Source organism: Amphimedon queenslandica, unplaced genomic scaffold (assembly GCF_000090795.2).
Source record: "Amphimedon queenslandica unplaced genomic scaffold, v1.1 AMPQUscaffold_13501, whole genome shotgun sequence".
NCBI classification, from domain to species: domain Eukaryota; kingdom Metazoa; phylum Porifera; class Demospongiae; order Haplosclerida; family Niphatidae; genus Amphimedon; species Amphimedon queenslandica.
The window spans coordinates 169,751-191,292 of NW_003546263.1; the positions used below are offsets into that span (position 1 = coordinate 169,751).

The following is a 21,542-nucleotide window of genomic DNA, read 5'->3' on the forward strand; positions in this document are numbered from 1 at the left end:
CATGGACCAATAACTGTGGAATTCGGTAGCGCTCTTGCAATAAATAGCAAGAAAAAATTGAAGCATTTACTTTTGGGACATCGATATTTCGACATTGAACTAGATGTTTTGGATAAAATAAACGAGGGTAATCTTATTACATTTTACGAACTTGGATCTGATAAGTGTTTTTATAGACATGATAGAAATACATGTAAGAAAAGGGGTAAGCTATCAGAGCTAGACTTTTATATAGGAAAATTTCCATTTTTACATTAATTATACAAGATTGTGTTTATATTTAGAATTGTAGTTACAATTTTGTTTAAATTGTGTATCATTTTTGGTATCAATTTTTGTGTTCAAGTTGTTTTTGAGATTTATTTCATTTATTGTTGTTGTTTATTATTATTGTTAATATTAACATAAAAGCACAAAACACAACAATTTGATGAAATGTCATGGAGGTCAGGTGTGTACCATAAGCAATTAAGATTCAAATCAAGCAAAGATAATAATAATATAGATATAATGCAGTTATGATTATTCAATAATTAAACAATGAATCACAGAAGAATCTTTGATGTCAATTTTCAACGAAGAATAATAATAGAATGGTCTTCCTGTGATCTGGAGTGTTGGCCTGTCATACTGATGTCTTATAAATCTTACTGTCTATTGATTTGCAATGGCAACTGCTGCTCTGAGCTCTTGGCTGACAATTGCACCTAAATTAAAATTATATTATAGAGTAGTTGCTATTATTTTTTACCGGTGTAATTTAGTCATTGGTGAATCTTGCTTTGGAGTGACTTGAGAGCAGAAATAAAACCTGGAGTGAGAAAATAATGACAAACATTCCAAGTCCCACCCATTTTAAGAATTAGATCTAATTTTAATTAAATTGACTGTAAGTATTTATACGTCTCTGTTATTGACATGAAGTATATCAATTTTACCTTCACTGTTAGAGTCTTTAATACCAGTCAGTACCAGAGGTAAAGGTTGATGGTGTTTATTGTATACACCAGAAAGAGGCTTGTATTCACCATAAAGATGCAATGGCTGCTTCTTGAAAGATACTGCAGAGGTGGCAGAGGTACTGCTTGGACTACTGAGGACGCTAGAGCTGCCATCTGAGCCTTCCTCCATTAGAAAGAGAGGAGAAAGAACCAACACAGAGATGGAACTCTTTCAAACGGTTACCACTTACCAGGAAAGTTCTTGCGCATGCGCAGTTATATCCAAGAAACCACGCCTATTTTGTATGAATGAGCCCCTCCTCTTCCATGAAAAGGATGAATATAATTTTCCTTAAAAATGATCAAAACTTATTAAAAATCTCACTATAGCTACAACAGTGACACAGCAAAGAAAACAATGATACAGCAAAGAGAACTAACTACCCAAACTTTACATGGGAATATTGCTACAATAACTAAACTAGAAATTAAAAAATGCAGCAAAAAATAGTCCACACATAATTGCAATAGTCGTTAAGCATGTTAAGGTAGGGGGCCAAGCCTTTCAAATGGAATGCTTAAATCCAAACTCTCAATTTTCTTAGCAAACACATCCCAGTAATCTCCTGGTTCATCTCTCCTGCCTTGTTTCCCAAACCCTGTCTCATACAAGTTATTGCAAACATTAGCAGGATCGATCACTCTTGGTTGAGCTGGTGCTTCTGTCGTGAACATGTATTGAGTCTGAAACTGTATACTTTATGAATAGATTATACATAATTTAGTATTAATTGCAAATCTTACTCAATTGCATGATGGCTCTTGACAAGTTCTTTTATTTTTTCTGAAATGCTACATAAAGCAAAACAATAATAATGTTCCATGCATGCAAGAAGCTAGAACTCTACTTTCTAGCTGCCATTTTTTTCAATGATGGAGGTGATTTTCCAGTTACATGCTCTCCAACCAAATCTGATGCTTTAATAACTAACAAAGACATCAAGTATGATGATGGCTCACGACCAGGTGACCAATCAATGCTCTTCTTCCAATACTTGGCTCTCTTAATGTATTCCTTCACCTATTATGATTATCGTACGGTAGTACAATTAACATCAAATCATTTGAATGATGTTAATTTACCCTTGGCATTTGATGTCGTATAAAATCTGTCTGCCATTTGGAAGCCCCTGCTGACAAACTTTGCATTGTTTTACATGATACTTTAGTCAAACAATTATGTTACTTACTGATAGTATTGATCAGGGCAATGGTCAGCTATGTACTGTGACAATTCCCCTGCACTTTCCCACATTGGGGATGTCAGCACATCAACATCAATAGTATGTCCAGGCGAATGTTTATATTTAAATTGGACAGAGTTTTGTGTCATTTTATCATCCACATAGTTTCCTTTTAAGCGACGAATCAGGCATTGCTGCACTTTGGTTAATATTTCCTTCCGCTCATCAGGGTTACTGATCATTTCATGTGTTATACCTATTATATAAATGTGTATTTACTATAATTATACTGATTATAAAAAGTACTTCTTGAAAAGATGACTAAGTCAACGTCAAACTTCATTGGAACACAAGTACCCTGCCCTAATGATCCACCCTCAATAATCTCACTCACTACAATGCCAGCATCTTTGTGGAGGTGTGCCTAGAAACAGCGAAATGTTCAGATTGTTGCAATTGGTTATTTACCTGAAGGACAGTTGCAATTCTATTAACAGCTTTACGAGCTTTCCTTAATGGCTTCTTTATAAGTCTTGATCCCAGCAATGGATGTGCCATGGTTGCAGCTAGATCTAATATTTTTCTCTCCTTAGCGCAACATTTATTTTAGAATATATAATATGCAACACTCGGAAGGGCTGCATTGCAAGCACATTCTCAATAACAATGAATAATACAAAATATCGGAGCAAACTGACGCAGCTAGCCATGAGCTGGCTAGCTGCCATGCATTTTTACTATGAGCCACACCCAACCACACCTAGATCTACCTGTTAATTTTAAACATTAAGTTTTCCCGCCAGACAATGTCACTAAAGTCACGTGGTGTCAAATGGCTGCTCAACTCTTCTCAGCACCTCGTCTTCTTAGTCGAAGGAGAAGGTAACAGGTATAGTAACACTTAAATTTATTTTCTTTTTAGGCTAATACATCTCAACAATACAGTCTTTAACAGTACCAGAAGGGAAGATGTGTCCAAACTGTCAGGTAGTTAGTTGTGTACATAAATTAACCTTATCTTTCCTTTACAGTTGCTATTAATGATAGAATAAGTGGATACAGAGTTACTGGAGTAAGAAAATATAAAATTATTGAACTATTCCTCTCACACGCACATACATTGTACACTAGGTTACTGAAGTATCTGATTTTAATCTAAAAGCTATAGAATTACTTCACGAGTCAACAAAAGCTCAACACTTGCACCTAGTAAGACAAGACTCCAACAATGTATTTGGGTATGCTATACCACCCACACACATTAATCAAAGCATCCACGCTCATACTCATAATTCCATACTCTTGTACCTAATAGTGTTGGTTTCAGAACTACACCAATGGATAGTACCGGCATATCTCATATACTAGAACACACTACATTGTGTGGTTCAGCCCATTATCCTGTAAGGGATCCATTCTTTAAAATGCTAACTCGTTCACTAGCGACATTCATGAATGCTTTCACTGGTGAGAAGTTAATTATGTCACTCTCTCCTAACTATTCACTCTCTCTCTCTCTCTCTCTCTCCTCTTAGCAAATGATTGGACATTCTATCCATTCTCTACACAAAACTACAACGACTATCGTAATCTCCTCTCAGTCTACTGTGACTGTGTGTTTCATCCTAACCTAAAGAAGATGGACTTTCATCAAGAAGGATGGAGGCTGGAGCATGAGGACCCTAACGACAGGAACACCCCTTTGGTTTTTAAGGGTGTGGTCTTCAACGAAATGAAAGGAATGTTTGTAAGATAATGAAATATAAATTGATATAAATTTGGATTATTTATAGTCAAATGCTGAATATCTGTTTGATACTGAGTTGCAGCGTAAGCTCCTCCCAAGCCACACCTACTCTCACGTGAGCGGAGGAGCTCCATTGAATATATTAGACTTGACCTGGGACTCTTTGAAAGAGTTTCATGCTAAACATTATCACCCAAGCAATTCATAGTAATGGAGAGAGAGGGGAGGGGAGAAAATGATATCTTTCTTCTATTAATAGTTTTTATACGTATGGGGACATCCCATTATCAGATCATCTTAGTTTCATTGATGAAAATGTATTAAGTAAGTTCTCAGTCTCGACTCCTGCAGCTGCCATTCCATTGGAAGCAAGATGGAACCAACCAGTAAGATATACTGTACATTAACTGTGCATGTGTATTCTGTTTTAGAGGTCGCATGAAATTTACTGTGCTCCGGACCCCATGGCACCCGATCCTAATAAACAGACGACAGTAGGCGTGGCTTATCTACTTGGACCGTAAATAATAATAATTAAATTCATATATTATTATTATTATTGTTGTTGTTATTAGGATAACAGATTCATATGAAGGTTTACTGTTGAGCATATTAACCAAACTATTAATTGATGGAGCAGCTTCACCATTCTACCAGTCACTAATAGACAGTAATATTGGATCAGATTATTCACCTTCTACTGGGTAAAGGGAATCCCATTCCCATACATACCCATTATTAACAAGGGCTACTAATACTTGGCAATATTGCTCCACTTAACATTCAAAATGTATATGTATGTATTTATTGCTTTCTATTAGGTATAATGATGGGACAAAGGATTCTTATTTCTCTGTTGGTTTGCAAGGCATCTCAACTGAAGATGCCGAGAAAGTAAAACAAATAATAACCGAAACATTTCACAAAGTCTACCAGTGAGTCAATTAATTGATTACGAGTATTAACACTTTCAGCCACACCTACTTAATTAATAAAGAGAAGGTTTTCCAGAGGAGAGAGTAAAGGCTATACTACATCAGGTGGAAATAGGATTGAAGCATCAATCATCAAATTTTGGATTAGCATTGCTAATGGTACAATTATTGCTTCTTGTTAATTTTTTTAATTTGTTTTTAGCATTTTATAACACCATGGATACACGGGGCTAGCCCTACCTCTCTGCTACAGATCAACCAAAATGTTGAAAACTTTAAAGTGAGTCTGTAACCTTTTTCCTAATTATTATGACATGTTATTGATTGTAGGATCACATGGCTAATGACCCAAATTACCTCAAAGAAAAGATCAAAGAATATTTCATTGATAACAAGCATAATCTTACACTAGTCATGAGTCCTGATGTGAGATCCATTAATTATAATTAGGTTTCTTTCTAATTTTTTGTAGGTTGAGTATAATAAAAAGCAAAAAGAGTTAGAAGAAGAGAAGTTGAGATTGTTAGTCTCTAGTCTCTCAGAGGATGATAAACAGCGTGTCTATGATGAAGGGCTTCAGCTTCAAGAAGATCAAAATAAGCACCAAACCAGTGACTGTCTACCATCACTCAGCGTGGCTGATGTAGACAAGACTACTCCCATCACAGAACTAATCCATGAAGATCATGGTGAATTAAAATATTATCATCATCATTATTATTGATTGTTGTATTAATTTTTAGGGTCCATTCCCATTCAGTATTGTGTACAGCCAACTAATGGTATCTCCTACTTGCAGTTCCTGAGCAGTTGTCGTGACTTACCTGATGACCTCAAACCTTATCTTCCACTTTTCTGTTCAGTCATTACCAAGTTAGATTTGCTTTATCTACTGTACTATGATACATTGCATAGGATGGGTACACAGGACTTGGACTATAGGCAGTTATCTCAACAGATTGATCTGTACACTGGAGGCAGTGTGTGTGTCGGTACTCATGTAGCATCACACCATTCCATACCCAACCAGTTTGAACAGGTAGAAAGAAATGCATGTACATGTACAGTATATGTAGTAAGGGAAGGAGTGAATGAAAGGTTGTAGGTGTATATTTGGGAAATTTTCTTCATTTATTTCCTGGTATTAATTTTATTTTATTTTTACATTAGGCTATTGCCTTGACCTCTCACTGTTTGGACCGTCATCTGCCTTACATGTTGTCTATTTGGGAAGACATTTTCAACAAGTAACAAACTCCCCCAACTCTTTCATGTCCTCTCCCTTTCTCTTATTCTCTGCTCTAGGCCACAGTTGCAAGATGAGCAGCGACTACAGACATTGATTGCTATGGAGGCATCTTCCCTGGCAGTGAATGTGTCCCGTAGTGGCCATAGGTATGCCATGACTGCCTCTGCTTCTTCTCTGAGTCCAGCTGCAATGATGGCTGAGAAATATGGCGGAATATCTCAGGTATTGATACACAGAAGCATAAGTGAATGATAAAAATGGAGGATTTTCTTGGAACCATTTTTTGATGAAATATTGTATAATACCTTACATCATATAGCGTATCCAAATTTGGATCTTCTTTAACGACTTTGTTTATGGTGTCGAATGCATACTGTAGCAAAATATTTAAATCTCATTGCAATGTTTAGGTTAAATTCATGAAAGACATTGCTGAGACGAGTGACCTTAAACCAGTACTAGAGAAACTGGCATCAATTGCAGTAGCTGTACTGGACACTGGCTGCATGAGGTAAGGAAATTCTCATTTTTCACCCTCTCCCCCTCCTCTCTCTCTCTCTCTTTGTAGAGTTGCTTTCAATGTGACTGAGCCTCAGTTCACAGTCGCTTCTGAAGCTGCTGAAGGATTTCTTGATAATCTCCCAGGAAGCATCACAGACACTCCCCTATTCATGGAAGAAGGGACTGTCACACCCACGTTAAGCCACACTCATTACCAGCTGCCGTTTCAAGTGTATTATGTTGGTCAGTCTTACAGGACGGTCCCTTACACACACGAGGACTCGCCGTCTTTGAGAGTATTAGCACAATTAATGGGATGGAAGTACCTTCATAAAGAAATAAGGTATTGTTAGTACAAAGGTAGGTACAAGTCATAATTAGTTTATTTAAGCATTAGACACATGTCAATGCAACCCACGATACCTTTTACAATTAAATGAGTATAAAGGACACTCAATAATCAGCACTTGTTGTTTCCTGCTTTGTTCTGAATAAACAATTTTTGGAAGGGTACTCTGATACCTTGCTTAGGCCAATATCACAGCATAATAATATTTTCACATTATATTTTTTCAATTGAATAATTATTTATTGCTACTTATAATTATAATAGAGAAAAAGGTGGTGCCTATGGAGGCGGGGCTAAGCACGGCAATGGGATATTCTCTTTTTTCTCATATCGGTAATGACAGCATCTTCTCCTTTAGCATTCATCCTTTTAATACACAGTGATCCACATTCTCTTGATACTGTTAATCGATTCAATGATTCCATTGATTGGGTCACCAGTAGATCATTCACTGATGAAGATGTAGAGGAAGCAAAGCTATCAGTGTTTTCTCAGGTATGAGGTAGAGGCAAGAGAATATTAAGAGCTAATTATGTAAAGTTGCTATGATACATGTTCTTATGTTGTACAAGGTCTTGGGCCATATTTTGCCATAAATGAAAAGGAGAGAATTCCCCATTTTTATAATTTTTTTCTGATGCATATACATGTTCTTATGTTGTGTAGAAAGTTGGAGTTAATTCCAATCAAAATTGGATTTTTTACGAATTTTTAAAGTTGCTCCAAAATCTGACAAAAATCCCTGTACTATAGTACACGGTTTCGGCCCAAATTTGGCCAAAATTGAAGAGGTGAGAATTCCACATTTTTATAATTTTTTCTGATACATATACATGTTTTTATGTTGTGTAGAAAGTTTGAGTTGATTCCGATCGAAATGAGATTTTTTACGAATTTTTAAAGTTGCTCCAAAATTGGACAAAATCCCTGTACTATAATAGTACACGGTTTCGGCCCAAATTTTGCCAAAAATTGAAAAGGAGAGAATTTTTTATTTTAATAATTTTTTCTGATACATATACATGCTCTTATGTTGTTTAGAAAGTTTGAGCTGATTCGGATCGAAATTGGATTTTTTATGAATTTTAAAAATTGCTCCTTATACCTTTAGGCTGTTAGCTCATAACACATACTTTTTAGCTTGCAAAGCATGCTCTGTGGGAAACCAGATCAATACATACATGTACATGTATGGGATAAGAGGTCGTTTATTGTTGATCTCCCCTTCCTCTCCAGGTTGATTCCCCAGTCTCCCCTGGGTCAAAAGGTAGCTCTCTATTCCTTCAAGGATTAACTCATGAGATGAGAGCACAGTATCGCTCAAGACTTTTTGAAGTCTCTGGTGACCACCTGGTTTCTGTAGCAACAAAGTAAGGATGGTTGCTTCTCATTAGACCTGACCTTTTTGTTATTAAAAGATATTTGAAAGAGGCAGAGCATAAAGGCTCTGTCATTATTGGCCCAGAGATAAAGACCCTCTCACCAGAATGGACAATAAAACATTTTTCACTTTGAAAATCGATTAATATCATTTTGATACTGCTCACTACAGAGGCTGAGAAATGTTTCATTACAAAAAATAAGATATTTATTATTGTACTAGAAATAATATTGCATTTAAAAATAATGGAGTCATAGCAAAGTTAATTAACACATTTCTATGCACAGGGCTATCCCCATCCCTCCACCCACGCATAATGAAGCCACGCCTCTTTTCCCACCCACTCTCTTGAGTGCATACAATAGAGTGACTAGTATACGGCACCCTGAGGCACCAATGGGATGTCCCAATGCTATCGCTCCTCCTCCTACATTCACCTAAAAGAGAGAGAATGGTTTTATGATTATTATTAAGCGTGTAAATTTTTACTTTTTTCTCATCAATATTTAACTCTTTTACGACTGCAAGCGATTGAGCGGCGAATGCCTCGTTTAGTTCAAAGAGATCGACGTCATCTTTATTCCATCCTGCCTTTTGCAACTACATGAATTAATGATAATAATAAGTAAAGACTGGGTGTATTGTAATTGTGTTTGTGTATAGAGTACAAGAGTCTCTCATAATCATACTTTCAAATAATACCCCATTTTCTCTTTTGTTCTAATTGTTTGTGATTGTTATTTCATGGTGCATGTAACTCACTGCTTTACTGACGGCTGGCACTGGACCCATTCCCATTATCTGAGGATCAACCCCACACTGTGCCCATGAGACAATGCGTGCCAATGGTAACGAACAACTCAATCCATCAATTGCTTCCTTGGAGGCTAGTACCACGGCTGCAGCACCATCATTTATACCTGAAGGAGAAGAGAAGAAAATGAAGAAATTAAAAAAGCATTTGCTACAGTTTAACAGAAAATCAGAAAGGATTTTATTTTTCATGATTTGCAGATGCTGTATAATGGTACACTTTTCATTGTGAATTACCTGAAGCATTACCAGCTGTCACTGTACCACTACCGTCTTTAACAAAGGCTGGCTTGAGTTTAGCAAGTCCTTCAATGGTTGTACCCTGACGTGGGAACTCATCAGTATCTACTGTCACTGGTCCTATGTAATACAAAATTGATATAAAATCTAACTGAAATTCATACAGTCATTTTAACTTGCCCTTTCTTGTTTTTATTTCAACTGGAACAATCTCGTCTTTAAAGACTCCATTTTTCTGTGACTCCTCAGTCTTGTTTTGTGAGGAGACGGCAAACCTGTCTTGTTCTTCTCGGCTGATACTGTATTGCTTAGCAACGTTCTCCGCCGTTTGCCCCATGTGGTAATGATGGAAAGCATCAGTTAGCCCGTCCTTCATCATTGTATCAGTGAGACTGGCATCACCAAACTTGACGCCTGATCTTAAATGAACAGCATGAGGTGCCTGTAATGAAAGTAATCCAAACATGAAAAACTTTTAGTCTTGCACATAAATGCATGCAGATATACACAAGGAGAGGCTTTAATGAAATGATTTTCTTTCCTCTATCTTATATACTAATAGTAACTTCCTCTCTCTCTCTCTCTTACTTGGCTCATACTTTCTTGACCAGCTGCTACAACAATGTCAGCATCTCCTACTAGTATACTCTGGTAGCCCATCGCAACTGTCCGTAAACCTAAACATGGAAATGTTTTTTTTGACAACTGATGTATATACATGTATTTGTACCTGATCCACACAACATGTTTATACTGGTTGACGGTACTTCTTTCGGTATTCCAGACAACATGGCAGCTTGTCTTGCCGGATTCTGTCCTTGGGCAGCTGTTAGTATTTGACCAACCAACACTTCAGAAACCTATCAGTATCCATTAATAATGATAGTACCCATTATAATACCCACAATTAACAATCATTTCCTATAATTATACTATCATCATTGGTTGCACATCATACCTTCTCTGGTAATACTTTAGCTCTCTTCAGAGCAGCAGTGATGGCAGTACTACCCAGTTGATGTGCTGAGAGACTGGACAGAGAGCCGTTCAGCGACCCCAATGGAGTGCGGGCTGCTCCTATTATAAATACGCCTCGCTCTAAAGACATTTTCTGGTATACAAGTGGGGATAGTTCTTCAAAACTAAGCACGAGTCCTCCACTCTCAAGTTATATTAGCCTATCTTATGGTCTCACAAAAAGTGGCGATGGCGTGACACCATTTTGCATACCTGGGTGGAGCTTCATTGCATTTGCATGCTATAAAAATTATAAACATCTTGACACCATAAACATTTTTGTTACATTAAATCAATAATAATTAGAAGTAGTAAGTTTTTTAACACACTACTAAACTTACTAGGCTACAAAACAGACTATAAAAACAAAGATACGTCTTATTGGTAAACATTTAAATTTGAGTCAAAATGTCACTGACCCAGTTTTCTCTGTGCTGCAGCCTTGAATTTCTCTGTAGCATCTTGTTCCTCCACTGCATGTGGATCACTGGAATGCTTATCAAGTGGTGCTGCATATCGCAGCAGTGGGTGTTCATCTGGGTCCTGTGCTAAATGAGAGGCCATTCTAATGTTACTGTCTAAATGGTAGCTACTTTGATTAACTTTTTGCTTCATCTCATTGCTTATAATGACTTTGAATTGACTCTCAGATAACTTCATTCCATGGACATATTCTGCATAATAATGTAGGAGCTCTGTTATTTGATTATCAACTTCAGACTCCGTTTTTGAAAAATGTATTGCTGCTTGAATGTGATCTTCATCTATGTACGTCATAATTCCAGCTGATAGCAAGGAAAGTACTAATTCAATGATTTCACTGTGAATTGCAGTCATTAAGGTTGTGAAACCATGATCCTCCTGTTCTTTGATGAGAAACTCAATTATATCTTTCCGATCATTTAAACTAGCCATAACAAGTGCTGTTCTTCCTCCTTTTTGAATGGTAGGGTCAGCATTGTTTGTGAAGAGCAGCTTTACTACTTGGAGGTGACCATTTTGACTTGCTATTACAATAGCAGTACACCCGTTATCACTTACAATATTAGGATCAGCATTTGCATTAAGGAGTAACTGGACTGCTTGATAGTAGCCACCTTGACTTGCTATCATGAGTGCTGTCCATCCATCCTCTTCTTTAATATTAGGATCAGCACCTGCTTTAAGGAGCAATTCAACCACTTGATAGTGGCTACCTTGACAAGCTAGCATGAGTGCAGTCCATGCATCATTTTTCTGAATATTAGGATTGGTTGAATTTTGTTGAAGAAGCAATTCAACCACATGATAATGACCTCTTTGGCTAGCTAACATGAGTGCATTTCTTCCATTACCTAGCTGCTGAATGTTAGGATTTGCTTCTTTATCAAGGAGTAGTTCGACAATGCTGTGATGACCATGGTAACTGGCTTGCATTAATGCTGTTGTACCATTATTAGCTTGAATGTTAGGATCAACATCTTTTGTTAGGAGTAATTTGACCAATTCTAGAAAACCATTTTGACTGGCTATCATGAGTGCTGTTGCACCATCTCCTTGTGTCATATTAAGATTAGCGTTTGCATTAAGGAGTAACTCAACCACTTTTGTATGGCCACCTTGACAAGCTGTCATGAGTGCTGTCCAGCCATCTTCTTCTTTAATGTCAGGATCAGCACCTGCCTTAAGGAGTAACTCAATACTTTCAGTATGACCACTTTGACTTGCTAGCATTAATGCTGTTTGGCCATCCTTCTTTTGAATATTAGGATCAGCATTTGCTTTAAGTAGTAATTCAACTACTTGATAATGATTATCTGTACTAGCTGCCATTAGTGCTGTCTTGCCAATTATCATAGAAAATAATTCAATAAATAGGGTGGCAAGAGGAGAGGTGCCTATGCTTTCTTCATTAATTTGATATTGTGCATCTGGATCAGCGTTCTCCTTAAGAAGTAACTCGACTATTTTATGATGACCTTTCCTACTAGCTGCATGTATTGCTGGTTCCCCATCAGTGTCTCTAACATTTGGATTAGCACCTTCATTAAGGAAGAGCTTAACGACTCGATAGTGATTATTACTAGAAGTATGAAATAAAGCCTTAGAAATGTCCCCCAACACATCAGTACCTCCTCCTATTTGAAGGAGTACTTCCACTGCTTCACTATCACCTACCTTTGCTGCTTCTTGTAATGCCGACTCAAATTTAAAATCATTCTTCTTGGCTTCATCTAAAATAACTTCCCCATTAATAGCAAGATGGTAGAGACCAATATGCTTCATAAAGTCCACCCTCTCACGTGCACAGGCTATTATCTGCTGTATTTGATCTAGTGATTCAGTCATGTAGTATGTGATGTGAACAGATCTGCACTTAATTCGAATGTGTTTTGTTAGGGATTTTGTGCTGATGTCAGGAAAGAAGCATCCAATGAGAGTAGGGAGTCTACTCAATGGAACTGAATCCCAGGCCTTATTAAGATTTATATATGCTATGGGCCCTTTTTCAAAATCATCAAGGTACGGATTAAAAATCTCTGTTAAGTTGTCTTTAAGGTCATCAACTGTATGTGATTCCCGAAACTTTGCAGCATTCTTTGAATGCTCTTCAAATTTTTCAAATAAAGCCTTTGTTGCAAACTCCTTAGCTATTAACCGAAGAAGAGAGCAGTCTAAGAAATCATAATGTGTGTTAACTTTTCTAATCAAATCCTTGAAGTTATTAGCTGTCTTTAGGTCTTCAAGTGGAAGGTAGTCTAAACCATTCTCTTCCAAATATTCCACTACATCAGCAACACCAACCTTTTCCAAATCATTCTTTAGGTTTCGTAATAAGGCAGTAAAAGAGCTACTTAACTCCTGAATAGATTTTAAAATAGTTTTCTCAGCTTCAGGGTCCAATTTAAACTCTTGATGTGGCTCTGGGACTTTTGGGATTACTTGTTCTTCCTCTTCTAAAGAGACTGCTATATGAAATAAAATAATTATTTATGACAGCACAATAATAAGTTGCAATAACTCACAATGTTTAATTTGTGATTCTTCAAGTTTTAAAATTTCTTCCAGCTCTTCATTTAACTGATCAGCTGCAACTTTACAGGGCCCCCCTTGAGAGGAAAGGGAGTTCAAGAAATCCTTGTAACGCTTCGTCAACTGCTCAATACTTTCATCCACACCCATCCCAGCTTTGATATCGTCACTTATTTGGGCATAAGTGCCAGAGTCCCTCAATGCATCTGCTATCAATTCTTTTGCATAGAGCTGTGATCTTATCTCACCAATACAACCTCTTGTAGCAAGCTCAAGATCAGCATACTTACTTCGCAGACTGGCTTCTATCTTTTTTCGAATAACTACATATTGAAAGAACAACTCTCATCATAATTTTTGCTTTAATAATAATTATTATCATGTTAATAACAAACAGTATTTAATTTGCTTTAGAACTGTCAAAGTAAACTTTACACTGTTAATGCTAAACAGTGCATCATGAACCAATAACAACTCATACTATACTCGATCAACATTCTGTACATTGCAGAGTAAATTACTACTACAGCTAAAACTAATGAACCTACAAGAACTATTCATTGAGTGTTCATATCTCATATCCATGCATGCATGACATTAGGTGACTAGTCTCACTGCCCAGACCTCCCACCTACAGTCATTGGGGGGGTTTAGGTTGATTATAATTATAGAATCAATTTATACCCCAATGACTGTAGGTGGGAGGTCTGAGCAGTGAGACTAGTCACCTAAATGTACCTTCTTTTGTTTCAGAGGTTGGTCCAGGATTGAGTTCAACATCTCCTGATAGGAGGAGAAGGATATGCAGGAAGAGGTAGAATAGAAAGCAAACAGTTTCAGGAGTAGAGAATAAAGACCAAGCCCAACTGATAATAGTGGCAACTTCACCAGTAGCAGAAACTTTATGATGAAGAATGTTATCTTGAGCAGCAGCCGAACTGGATCTGGTCATAGTATCATGATCTGTATCTGTACAATTGTGTTTTTGAGGTACTACTTCACAACAATAGTCTCGAGTCCGAAATAAATGCTGTGGCACTCCTCTAAAACTGACACGAGAGCAATTCCATAGACCAATGGCAGCTCTCCACTGACATAAGTCAACCATGATGATCGCTTTGGCTTTGCTATAAAAAAATATGTGCCACTGCCACTCCTACTGTTTCCTTAATTTTTTTTACAAATTTCAGGGGGCAACAGCTATATTTTGTCCAAAAGATATTTATTACAATTCTGATGCCTGCATGTAAAGTAGTTGCTAAAAAATCTGGCCAAATTTCACCAAAAATGAAAAGGAGAGAATTTTTCAATTTTTCAATTCTTTTTGATACATATCTACATATTCTAAAACCCAACATACACTGAGCAACTTTGTTGCTGGCAACTTTTGGTCAGACCTTTGATGTGGTTGAGCAACACTGGGCAACATGTAGCAAAAAGTAGAGGGACTGGCAACTTTTGGCAACAAGTCTTGCCTCACCACATCAAAGGTAGATCTACTATGGCAAAAAAGTTGCTCAGTGCATGTTGGGCTTTATATTTTTAGAGAGGAGTTGCTGCTTTGATCACATTCAAGTCAAGAGAGGCTGCGTTTATGTCAGTATGATTGTACCTGAAGCAATGACATCATCGTTAGTGAGTCTAGCAAAACAGAGGATAGAGTTCATCAGTAGCATTGGAATCATTAGGCTAGCTATCTGAGGGAATGAAATAATGAATAAAGAAGAGGAGAAAAATGAAACTAGTTCCTTCACAGTATTTAATGAGAGGAGAAGATTGATGTGGTATGATTCATACTATCACTTGATGGATTAGGATTAGTTGATACCATTAGTCCCTGTATTGAGGAAGCAGTTGAATCAGGTAATATACAGATATTAAGTATGTTACTTGAATCAGGAGGTGATCCTAACTAATAAAGGTCTCACTCCTCTACAGACAGCCAGTAAACAAGGGCATGTTACTATAGTCAACAAACTTCTTAATACAAGGCAGATCCTAATCAAGATAGGATCGATGGAGCGACAGCATTAATGCTAGCAAGTAACTTTGATCATTTTGACATTGCTGAGCAGCTCTTGTCTTCTGGTGCTTCTGTTGACAATGAAACATCAAATGTCTTCTGTTTCAATGTTCTGCATGGCCATAGTCTACATACAATAGAATGGCATTAGAGGTGGTTTAAATTTCGTGGATTTAAGGTGAGCACAAAAATAACAAAATTTAATACACCTCAAAAATTAAGACGCATACGGTATAGAAATTATGAACATCTTGACACCATAAATATTTTTGTTTACATTAAATCAATAAAAGTTTTAAAACACACTACTAAACTTACTAGGCTACAAAACAGACTATAAAAACAAAGACAGTTGTATCGGTATTCTTTAACATTTAAATTTGAGTCCAATGTCACTGACCCAGTTTTCTCAGTGCTGCAGCCTTGAATTTCTCTGTAGCATCTTGTTCCTCTGCTGCATATGGATCGCTGGAAAGCTTATCAAGTGGTGCTGCATATCGCAGTAATGGGTGTTCATCTGGGTCCTGCGCTAAATGAGAGGCCATTCTAATGTTACTGTCTAAATGGTAGCTACTTTGATTAACTTTTTGTTTCATCTCACTACTTATTGTAATGACTTCAACTTGACTCTCAGATAACTTCATTCCATGAACGTCTTCTGCATAATAACGCAGGAGCTCTGTCATTTCATTATCAACCTTAGACTCCATTTTCGAAAAATGTATTGCTGCTTGAATGTGGCCTTCGTCTATGTACGTCATAATTCCAGCTGATAGCAAGGAAAGTACTAATTCAATGATTTCGCTGTGAATTGCATTCATTAAAGTCGTGAAACCATGATCCTCCTGTTCTTTGATGAGAAACTCAACTACTTCTTTCCGATTGTTTAAACTAGCCATAACAAGTGCTGTTCTTCCTCCTTTTTGAATGGTAGGATCAGCATTGTTTGCAAAGAGCAGCTTTACTACTTGGAGGTGACCATTTTGACTTGCTATTACAATAGCAGTACACCCATTATCACCTAAAATATTAGGGTCAGCATTTGCATTGAGGAGCAACTGAACTGTTTGATAGTAACCAACTTGACTTGCCATCATGAGTGCCGTTCCACCATCTTCTTCTTTAATATTAGGATCAGCACCTGCCTTAAGGAGCAACTCCACTATTTTGTGATAGCCACATTGACTTGCTTGCATTAGAGCAGTCCTGCCACTCCTTGCTTTAATGTTGACATTAGGATTTTTTGTTAGAAGAAGCTCGATTAATTCTGCTTGACCAGACTGGCTGGCTATCATGATTGCTGTTCCCCCTGTGTTTGTTACAATATTCATATCAGCATTTGCATTAAGGAGTAACTCAACTACTTGATAGTGGCTGCCTTGACAAGCTATCATGAGTGCTGTCCAGTCATCCTCTTCTTTAATATTAGGATCAGCACCTGCTTTAAGGAGCAACTCGACTACTTTGTGATGACCATTCATACTTGCTAGCATGAGTGCAGTCCATCCATCATTCTTCTGGATATTAGGATCAACTACATTTTGTCTAAGGAGTACTTCGACCGTTTGATGATGACCAAGTAGGCTAGCTCCCATTAACACTGTTTTCCCATCACCAGCTTGAATGTTAAGATTCGCATTGTTTTGAAAGAGTAGCTCTATCACTTCCTGATGACCACTTAAACTAGCTATTAGGAGTGCGGTCCATCCATGTTCTTCTCTAATATCGGGATTAGCGTTTTCCTTTAAGAGCAACTCTACTATTTGTTGATGACCACCAAGAGTAGCTAGCATTAGTGCTGTCCAACCATCTTTCTTTTGAATGTCAGGATTAGCATTTGCTTTAAGAAGCAATTCAACCACATGATAATGACCTCTTTGGCTAGCTAACATGAGTGCATTTCTGCCATCAGCCTGCTGAATGTTAGGATTGGCTTTATTAGTAAGGAGTAACTCAACAATACTATGATGGCCACTGTAACTGGCTTGAATTAATGCTGTCATGCCATCATTTGTTTGAATGTTAAGATCAAGATCTTTCTTTAGGAGTAGCTTGACCAATTCTACAAAACCATTTTGACTGGCTATTATGAGTGCTGTTGCACCATTTCTTTGTCTCATGCTAGGATTAGCATTTGCATTAAGAAGCAATTCGACCACTTTTGTATGGCCACTTTGACAAGCCACCATGAGTGCTGTCCAACCATCTTTTCCTTTCACATCAGGATCAGCTTTGGCCTTTAGAAGTAACTCGGCTACTTGATGATGATTATTAAAAATGGCTGACATAAGTGCTGTCTTACCATCATCTGAGCAAATATTTGGATCAGCTTTCTCCTTAAGAAGTAACTGCACTACTTGAGTACAGCCACCTTGACAGGCTATCATGAGTGATGTTCCTCCGTCTTTTTGCTTTGTATTAACATCAGCATTTGCACTAATGAGTAACTCAACCACTTTAGCATGACCACCTTGACAGGCTATTATGAGTGCTGTCCAACCATCTTCTTCTTTTATATTAGGATCAGCACCTGCCTTAAGGAGTAACTCAACACTTTCAGTATGACCACTTTGACTTGCTAGCATTAATGCTGTCCAGCCATCTTTCTTTTGAATATTAGGATCAGCGTTTGCTATAAGTAGTAATTCAACTACTCGATAATGATTACTGAAACTAGCTGCCATTAATGCTGTCTTGCCAACGTTTTGCCTAACTGCTACCACAAACTTATGCCCAAGAAGTAATTCACTAACCAGGGCAAGAGATGTGCCTTCACTTTCTTGATTAATTTGATATTGTGCATCTGGATCAGCATTCTCCTTAAGAAGTAACTCGACTATTTTATGATGACCTTTCCTGCTAGCTGCAAGTATAGCTGGTTCTCCAACAGTGTTTCTAACATTTGGATTAGCGCCTTCATTAAGTAAGAGCTTAACGACTCGATAGTGATTATTACTAGAAGCATGGAACAATGCCTTAGAAATATCCCCTAACACATCAGTACCTCTTCCTATATCAAGGAGTACTTCCACTGCTTCACTATCACCTACCTTTGATGCTTCTTGTAATGCCGACTCAAATTTGAAATCATTTTTTTTGGCTTCATCCAGAATGACTTCCCCATTAACAGCAAGGTGATAGAGACCAATATGCTTCATAAAGTCCACCCTCTCACGTGCACAGGCTATTATCTGTTGTATTTGATCTGCTGATTCAGTCATGTAGTACGTGATGTGAACAGATCTGCAGTTAATTAGAACATGTTTTGTTAGGGATTTTGAATTGATGTCAGGAAAGAAGCATCCAATGAGAGTACGGAGTCTATTTAACTGAACTTTGTTCCAGGCATTGTTAAGATCTATACGTGCTTTGGGTCCTTTTTCGAAATCATCAAGGTATGGATTAAATATCTCTGTTAAGTTGTCTCTAAGATCATCAACTGTATGTGATTCCCGAAACTTTGCAGCAACCTTTGAATGCTCTTCAAATTTTTCAGATAAAGCTTCTGTCGCAAACTCTTCTGCTATTAATTGAAGAAGAGAGCAGTCCAAGAAATCATAATGCTCATTGACTTTAATAATCAATTCCTTGAAGTCTTTAGCTGTCTTTAGGTCGTCGAATGGAAGGTCATCTAAACGGTTCTCTTCCAGATATTCCACTACATCAGCAACGCAAACCTTTTCCAATTCATTCTTTAGCTTTTTTAATAAGTCATTAAAAGAGCTACTTAATTCCTTGATAGATTTAGAAATAGTTTTCTCAGCTTCAGGATCCAACTTTAACTGTCGATGGGACTCTGGGGTTTTTGGGATTACTTGTGCTTCCTCTTCTAAAGAGACAGCTATATAAAATAAAATAATTAATCATGACAGCACAATAATAAATTGCAATAATACTTACAATGTTTAATTTGCACTTCTTCAAGTTTTAAAATTTCTTCCAGCTCTTCATTTAACTGATCAGCTGCAACTTTACAGGGTCCCCCTTGAGAGGAAATGGAGTTCAGGAAATCCTTGTAACGTTTTGTCAACTGCTCAATACTTTCAACCACGAGCATCCCAGCTTTGATACTGTCACTTATTTGGGCATAAGTGCCAGAGTCCCTCAATGCCTCTGTTATCAATCCTTTTGCATAGAGTTGTGGTCTTATCTCACCAATACAGCCTCTTGTAGCAAGCTCAAGATCAGCATACTTACTTCTCAGACTGGCTTCTATCTTTTTTCGAATAACTACATATTGAAAGAACAACTCTCATCATATTTTTGCTTTAATAATAATTATTATCGTGTTAATAACAAACAGTATTTTATTTGCTTTAGAACTGTCAAAGTAAACTTTATACACTGTTAATGCTAAACAGTGCATTATAAATCAATAACAACTCATATCTATACTCAATCAACATTGTGTGTATACATCGCAGAGTAAATTATCAGCTAAATTACTACAGTTATCATAATTAAAACTAGATTTAATAATCCTACAAAAACTATTCATTGATTGCTCATGTACATGCATGCTTGACATAAATGTCATAACTCATTTCTATAATATAATCAACCTAAATCCCAATGACTGTAGGTGGGAGGCCTGGGCACTGAGACTAGTCACTTAAATGTACCTTCTTTTGTTTCAGAGGTTGGTCCAGGATTGAGTTCAACATCTCCTGATAGGAGGAGGAGAAGGATATGCAGGAAAAGGTAGAATAGAAAGCAAACAGTTTCAGGAGTAGAGAATAGAGACCAAGCCCAACTGATAATAGTAGCAGCTTCACCAGTAGTAGAAACTGTATGATGAATAATGTTATCTTGAGCAGCAGATTTGGATCTAGTAGTATGATGATCTGTATCTGTACAATTGTGTTTTTGAGGTACTTGACCGCAATCTTCTTGAGTCCGAAATAAATGATGTGGTACTCCTCTAAAACTGATACGAGAGCAATTCCATAGACCAATGGCAGCTCTCCACTGACATAAGTCAACCATGATTCGCTTTGGCTTTGCTATTAAAAATAATAACAAATATGTGGCACTGCCACTCCTACTGTTTCCTTTTGGTCTGTAAATTTTAATTTCTCTTTAGTCTTTACAAATTTCAGGGTGCAACAACAGCTATATTTTTTCCAAGAGAGATTTATTACATTTTCTGATGCATGCATGTAAAGTTGCTTAAAAATCAGGCTAAAGTCCTTGTACAGGGATTTTGGCCAAATTTCACCAAAAATGACTAGGAGAGAATTTTACAATTGTTCAATTCTTTTTGATGCATATACATATGCTTTGGAAAAAGTTTAAAGTGATTCCGATCAAATTCACATTTTTTACAAATTTTTAAATTTATTAGATATTATCATGTATAAAAAATCTTGATCTATCAATGTATATATCTACATGATAATAATAACTATGTATAACAAACTTCAATTCCTTAGAGACAACAATCAGAAAAATTTCCACTGAAGCTACAAGAGAATGTCAGAGGTCACCAAAGTTTCTCTTTCCTTGCTCCTTTCAAAGCTTCTACCAGTAGTTGATTGGGAAGTCCTGGGACTACACTTGAACATACCTAAACATGAATTAGAGAAGATTCGCAGACAGTTCTTCCATGAGGGAGTGGAGAGATGTAAAGCAGAGATGTTTGACTTATGGTTGAAGACAAGCAATGAGGAGGCCCTTCATTGGAATGTTATATCAGATGCACTCACTAAAATGAGAGGACTAGAGGAACTAGCTCAACAAATAAGAACAATGAACCCTAGCCAGGAAGAGATGAAAGATAGAGTTGATTCTGTGGCATCAAAGAGCATACAGCAAGCTACATTAGTTAATCTCTCAGTTAAAGTTCAAAAGCCATGTCTCAAAAGATTCAGTCAGCTAGAGTCAAAGTTTGCCAAGCTAGTTTCTGATATCCTCCAAGAATTGAAATCTCGTGGTGTCTCTGTAAATGAGCTTCACTCTTATGTCAAGATACGGTTAGAATTGAAATTGTCTTCTTCTCCTCAATCACTTGATGAGTTATTATTGGATAGATTAAAACCTTATTACTGTCTCACTAACCTAACACTTATCGATAACATCATTTGTGAGTTT

At 37.1% G+C, this 21,542-nt stretch overlaps 6 protein-coding genes and 1 long non-coding RNA gene across 8 annotated transcripts; 1 reads left to right on the forward strand and 6 right to left on the reverse strand.

Annotated features, from left to right (window-relative positions):
* Nucleotides 1-438: 438 nt before the first annotated feature.
* Nucleotides 439-1,263, reverse strand: LOC109580201 (uncharacterized). Its single transcript, XR_002184118.1, has 3 exons — nt 939-1,263; nt 752-811; nt 439-707 (listed from the first exon to the last, which is right to left on the reverse strand). It is a non-coding gene; the product is annotated as an uncharacterized LOC109580201 (long non-coding RNA).
* Nucleotides 1,264-1,282: 19 nt separating this feature from the next.
* LOC109580198 (2'-5'-oligoadenylate synthase 1A-like) lies at nt 1,283-2,828 on the reverse strand. Its single transcript, XM_019993109.1, has 7 exons — nt 2,654-2,828; nt 2,492-2,609; nt 2,192-2,441; nt 2,085-2,142; nt 1,850-2,022; nt 1,746-1,793; nt 1,283-1,698 (listed from the first exon to the last, which is right to left on the reverse strand). The coding sequence occupies exons 1-7, from the start codon at nt 2,741-2,743 to the stop codon at nt 1,485-1,487; spliced, it is 951 nt and encodes a 316-aa protein (XP_019848668.1). The 5' UTR covers nt 2,744-2,828; the 3' UTR covers nt 1,283-1,484.
* A 168-nt stretch (nt 2,829-2,996) lies between these two features.
* On the forward strand, nt 2,997-8,539 carry LOC100640355 (presequence protease, mitochondrial-like). 2 transcript variants are annotated; one of them, XM_019993104.1, is made up of 25 exons: nt 2,997-3,067; nt 3,108-3,175; nt 3,217-3,257; nt 3,317-3,423; nt 3,501-3,652; nt 3,721-3,932; nt 3,979-4,139; nt 4,192-4,318; nt 4,364-4,452; nt 4,508-4,636; nt 4,754-4,867; nt 4,930-5,026; nt 5,070-5,147; nt 5,198-5,293; nt 5,340-5,556; nt 5,611-5,740; nt 5,783-5,906; nt 6,038-6,114; nt 6,173-6,338; nt 6,527-6,627; nt 6,685-6,960; nt 7,231-7,299; nt 7,347-7,461; nt 8,203-8,336; nt 8,385-8,539. In XM_019993104.1, exons 1-25 carry the CDS (start codon nt 3,018-3,020, stop codon nt 8,479-8,481), a joined length of 3,027 nt encoding a protein of 1,008 aa, XP_019848663.1. In that variant the 5' UTR covers nt 2,997-3,017; the 3' UTR covers nt 8,482-8,539. The 2 variants fall into 2 exon arrangements, with proteins under 2 accessions (XP_019848663.1, XP_019848664.1); XM_019993105.1 differs by having other exon boundaries at nt 3,108-3,172.
* Nucleotides 8,498-10,631, reverse strand: LOC100640482 (acetyl-CoA acetyltransferase, cytosolic-like). The gene is made up of 8 exons (XM_003384039.3): nt 10,359-10,631; nt 10,131-10,260; nt 9,989-10,077; nt 9,581-9,842; nt 9,398-9,520; nt 9,110-9,267; nt 8,837-8,947; nt 8,498-8,784 (listed from the first exon to the last, which is right to left on the reverse strand). The coding sequence occupies exons 1-8, from the start codon at nt 10,506-10,508 to the stop codon at nt 8,614-8,616; spliced, it is 1,194 nt and encodes a 397-aa protein (XP_003384087.1). The 5' UTR covers nt 10,509-10,631; the 3' UTR covers nt 8,498-8,613.
* Nucleotides 10,632-10,670: 39 nt separating this feature from the next.
* LOC105316704 (uncharacterized) lies at nt 10,671-14,667 on the reverse strand. The gene is made up of 3 exons (XM_011411800.2): nt 14,168-14,667; nt 13,423-13,752; nt 10,671-13,365 (listed from the first exon to the last, which is right to left on the reverse strand). Exons 1-3 carry the CDS (start codon nt 14,535-14,537, stop codon nt 10,829-10,831), a joined length of 3,237 nt encoding a protein of 1,078 aa, XP_011410102.1. The 5' UTR covers nt 14,538-14,667; the 3' UTR covers nt 10,671-10,828.
* A 1,014-nt stretch (nt 14,668-15,681) lies between these two features.
* LOC109580197 (ankyrin-3-like) lies at nt 15,682-18,334 on the reverse strand. Its single transcript, XM_019993106.1, has one exon. It carries the CDS (start codon nt 18,134-18,136, stop codon nt 15,845-15,847), a length of 2,292 nt encoding a protein of 763 aa, XP_019848665.1. The 5' UTR covers nt 18,137-18,334; the 3' UTR covers nt 15,682-15,844.
* LOC100640609 (putative ankyrin repeat protein RBE_0220) lies at nt 18,162-20,442 on the reverse strand. Its single transcript, XM_019993070.1, has 4 exons — nt 20,075-20,442; nt 19,353-19,682; nt 18,229-19,293; nt 18,162-18,178 (listed from the first exon to the last, which is right to left on the reverse strand). The coding sequence occupies exons 1-4, from the start codon at nt 20,436-20,438 to the stop codon at nt 18,162-18,164; spliced, it is 1,776 nt and encodes a 591-aa protein (XP_019848629.1). The 5' UTR covers nt 20,439-20,442.
* Nucleotides 20,443-21,542: the final 1,100 nt, after the last annotated feature.

Excerpts from the sequence above, each read along its gene's own strand:
- LOC109580198 (XM_019993109.1), bottom strand. The coding sequence starts at position 2,743 with ATGGCACATCCATTGCTGGGATCAAGACTTATAAAGAAGCCATTAAGG. Across the intron at positions 2,442-2,491 it reads CTTAGTCATCTTTTCAAGAA|GTATAACACATGAAATGATC; the intron begins GTACTTTTTATA and ends TTTATATAATAG. Across the intron at positions 1,699-1,745 it reads AAGAGCCATCATGCAATTGA|TATACAGTTTCAGACTCAAT; the intron begins GTAAGATTTGCA and ends CTATTCATAAAG.
- LOC100640355 (XM_019993104.1), top strand. The coding sequence starts at position 3,018 with ATGGCTGCTCAACTCTTCTCAGCACCTCGTCTTCTTAGTCGAAGGAGA. Across the intron at positions 3,653-3,720 it reads ATTCATGAATGCTTTCACTG|CAAATGATTGGACATTCTAT; the intron begins GTGAGAAGTTAA and ends CTCTCCTCTTAG. Across the intron at positions 4,868-4,929 it reads ACATTTCACAAAGTCTACCA|AGAAGGTTTTCCAGAGGAGA; the intron begins GTGAGTCAATTA and ends TAATTAATAAAG.
- LOC100640482 (XM_003384039.3), bottom strand. The coding sequence starts at position 10,508 with ATGTCTTTAGAGCGAGGCGTATTTATAATAGGAGCAGCCCGCACTCCA. Across the intron at positions 10,261-10,358 it reads CTAAAGTATTACCAGAGAAG|GTTTCTGAAGTGTTGGTTGG; the intron begins GTATGATGTGCA and ends GGATACTGATAG. Across the intron at positions 9,268-9,397 it reads GACAGCTGGTAATGCTTCAG|GTATAAATGATGGTGCTGCA; the intron begins GTAATTCACAAT and ends CTTCTCCTTCAG.
- LOC105316704 (XM_011411800.2), bottom strand. The coding sequence starts at position 14,537 with ATGGTTGACTTATGTCAGTGGAGAGCTGCCATTGGTCTATGGAATTGC. Across the intron at positions 13,753-14,167 it reads AACCTCTGAAACAAAAGAAG|TTATTCGAAAAAAGATAGAA; the intron begins GTACATTTAGGT and ends TTCAATATGTAG. Across the intron at positions 13,366-13,422 it reads AGAATCACAAATTAAACATT|CAGTCTCTTTAGAAGAGGAA; the intron begins GTGAGTTATTGC and ends TATTTCATATAG.
- LOC109580197 (XM_019993106.1), bottom strand. The coding sequence starts at position 18,136 with ATGGCAGCTAGTTTCAGTAATCATTATCGAGTAGTTGAATTACTACTT.
- LOC100640609 (XM_019993070.1), bottom strand. The coding sequence starts at position 20,438 with ATGGTTGACTTATGTCAGTGGAGAGCTGCCATTGGTCTATGGAATTGC. Across the intron at positions 19,683-20,074 it reads AACCTCTGAAACAAAAGAAG|TTATTCGAAAAAAGATAGAA; the intron begins GTACATTTAAGT and ends TTCAATATGTAG. Across the intron at positions 19,294-19,352 it reads AGAAGTGCAAATTAAACATT|CTGTCTCTTTAGAAGAGGAA; the intron begins GTAAGTATTATT and ends TATTTTATATAG.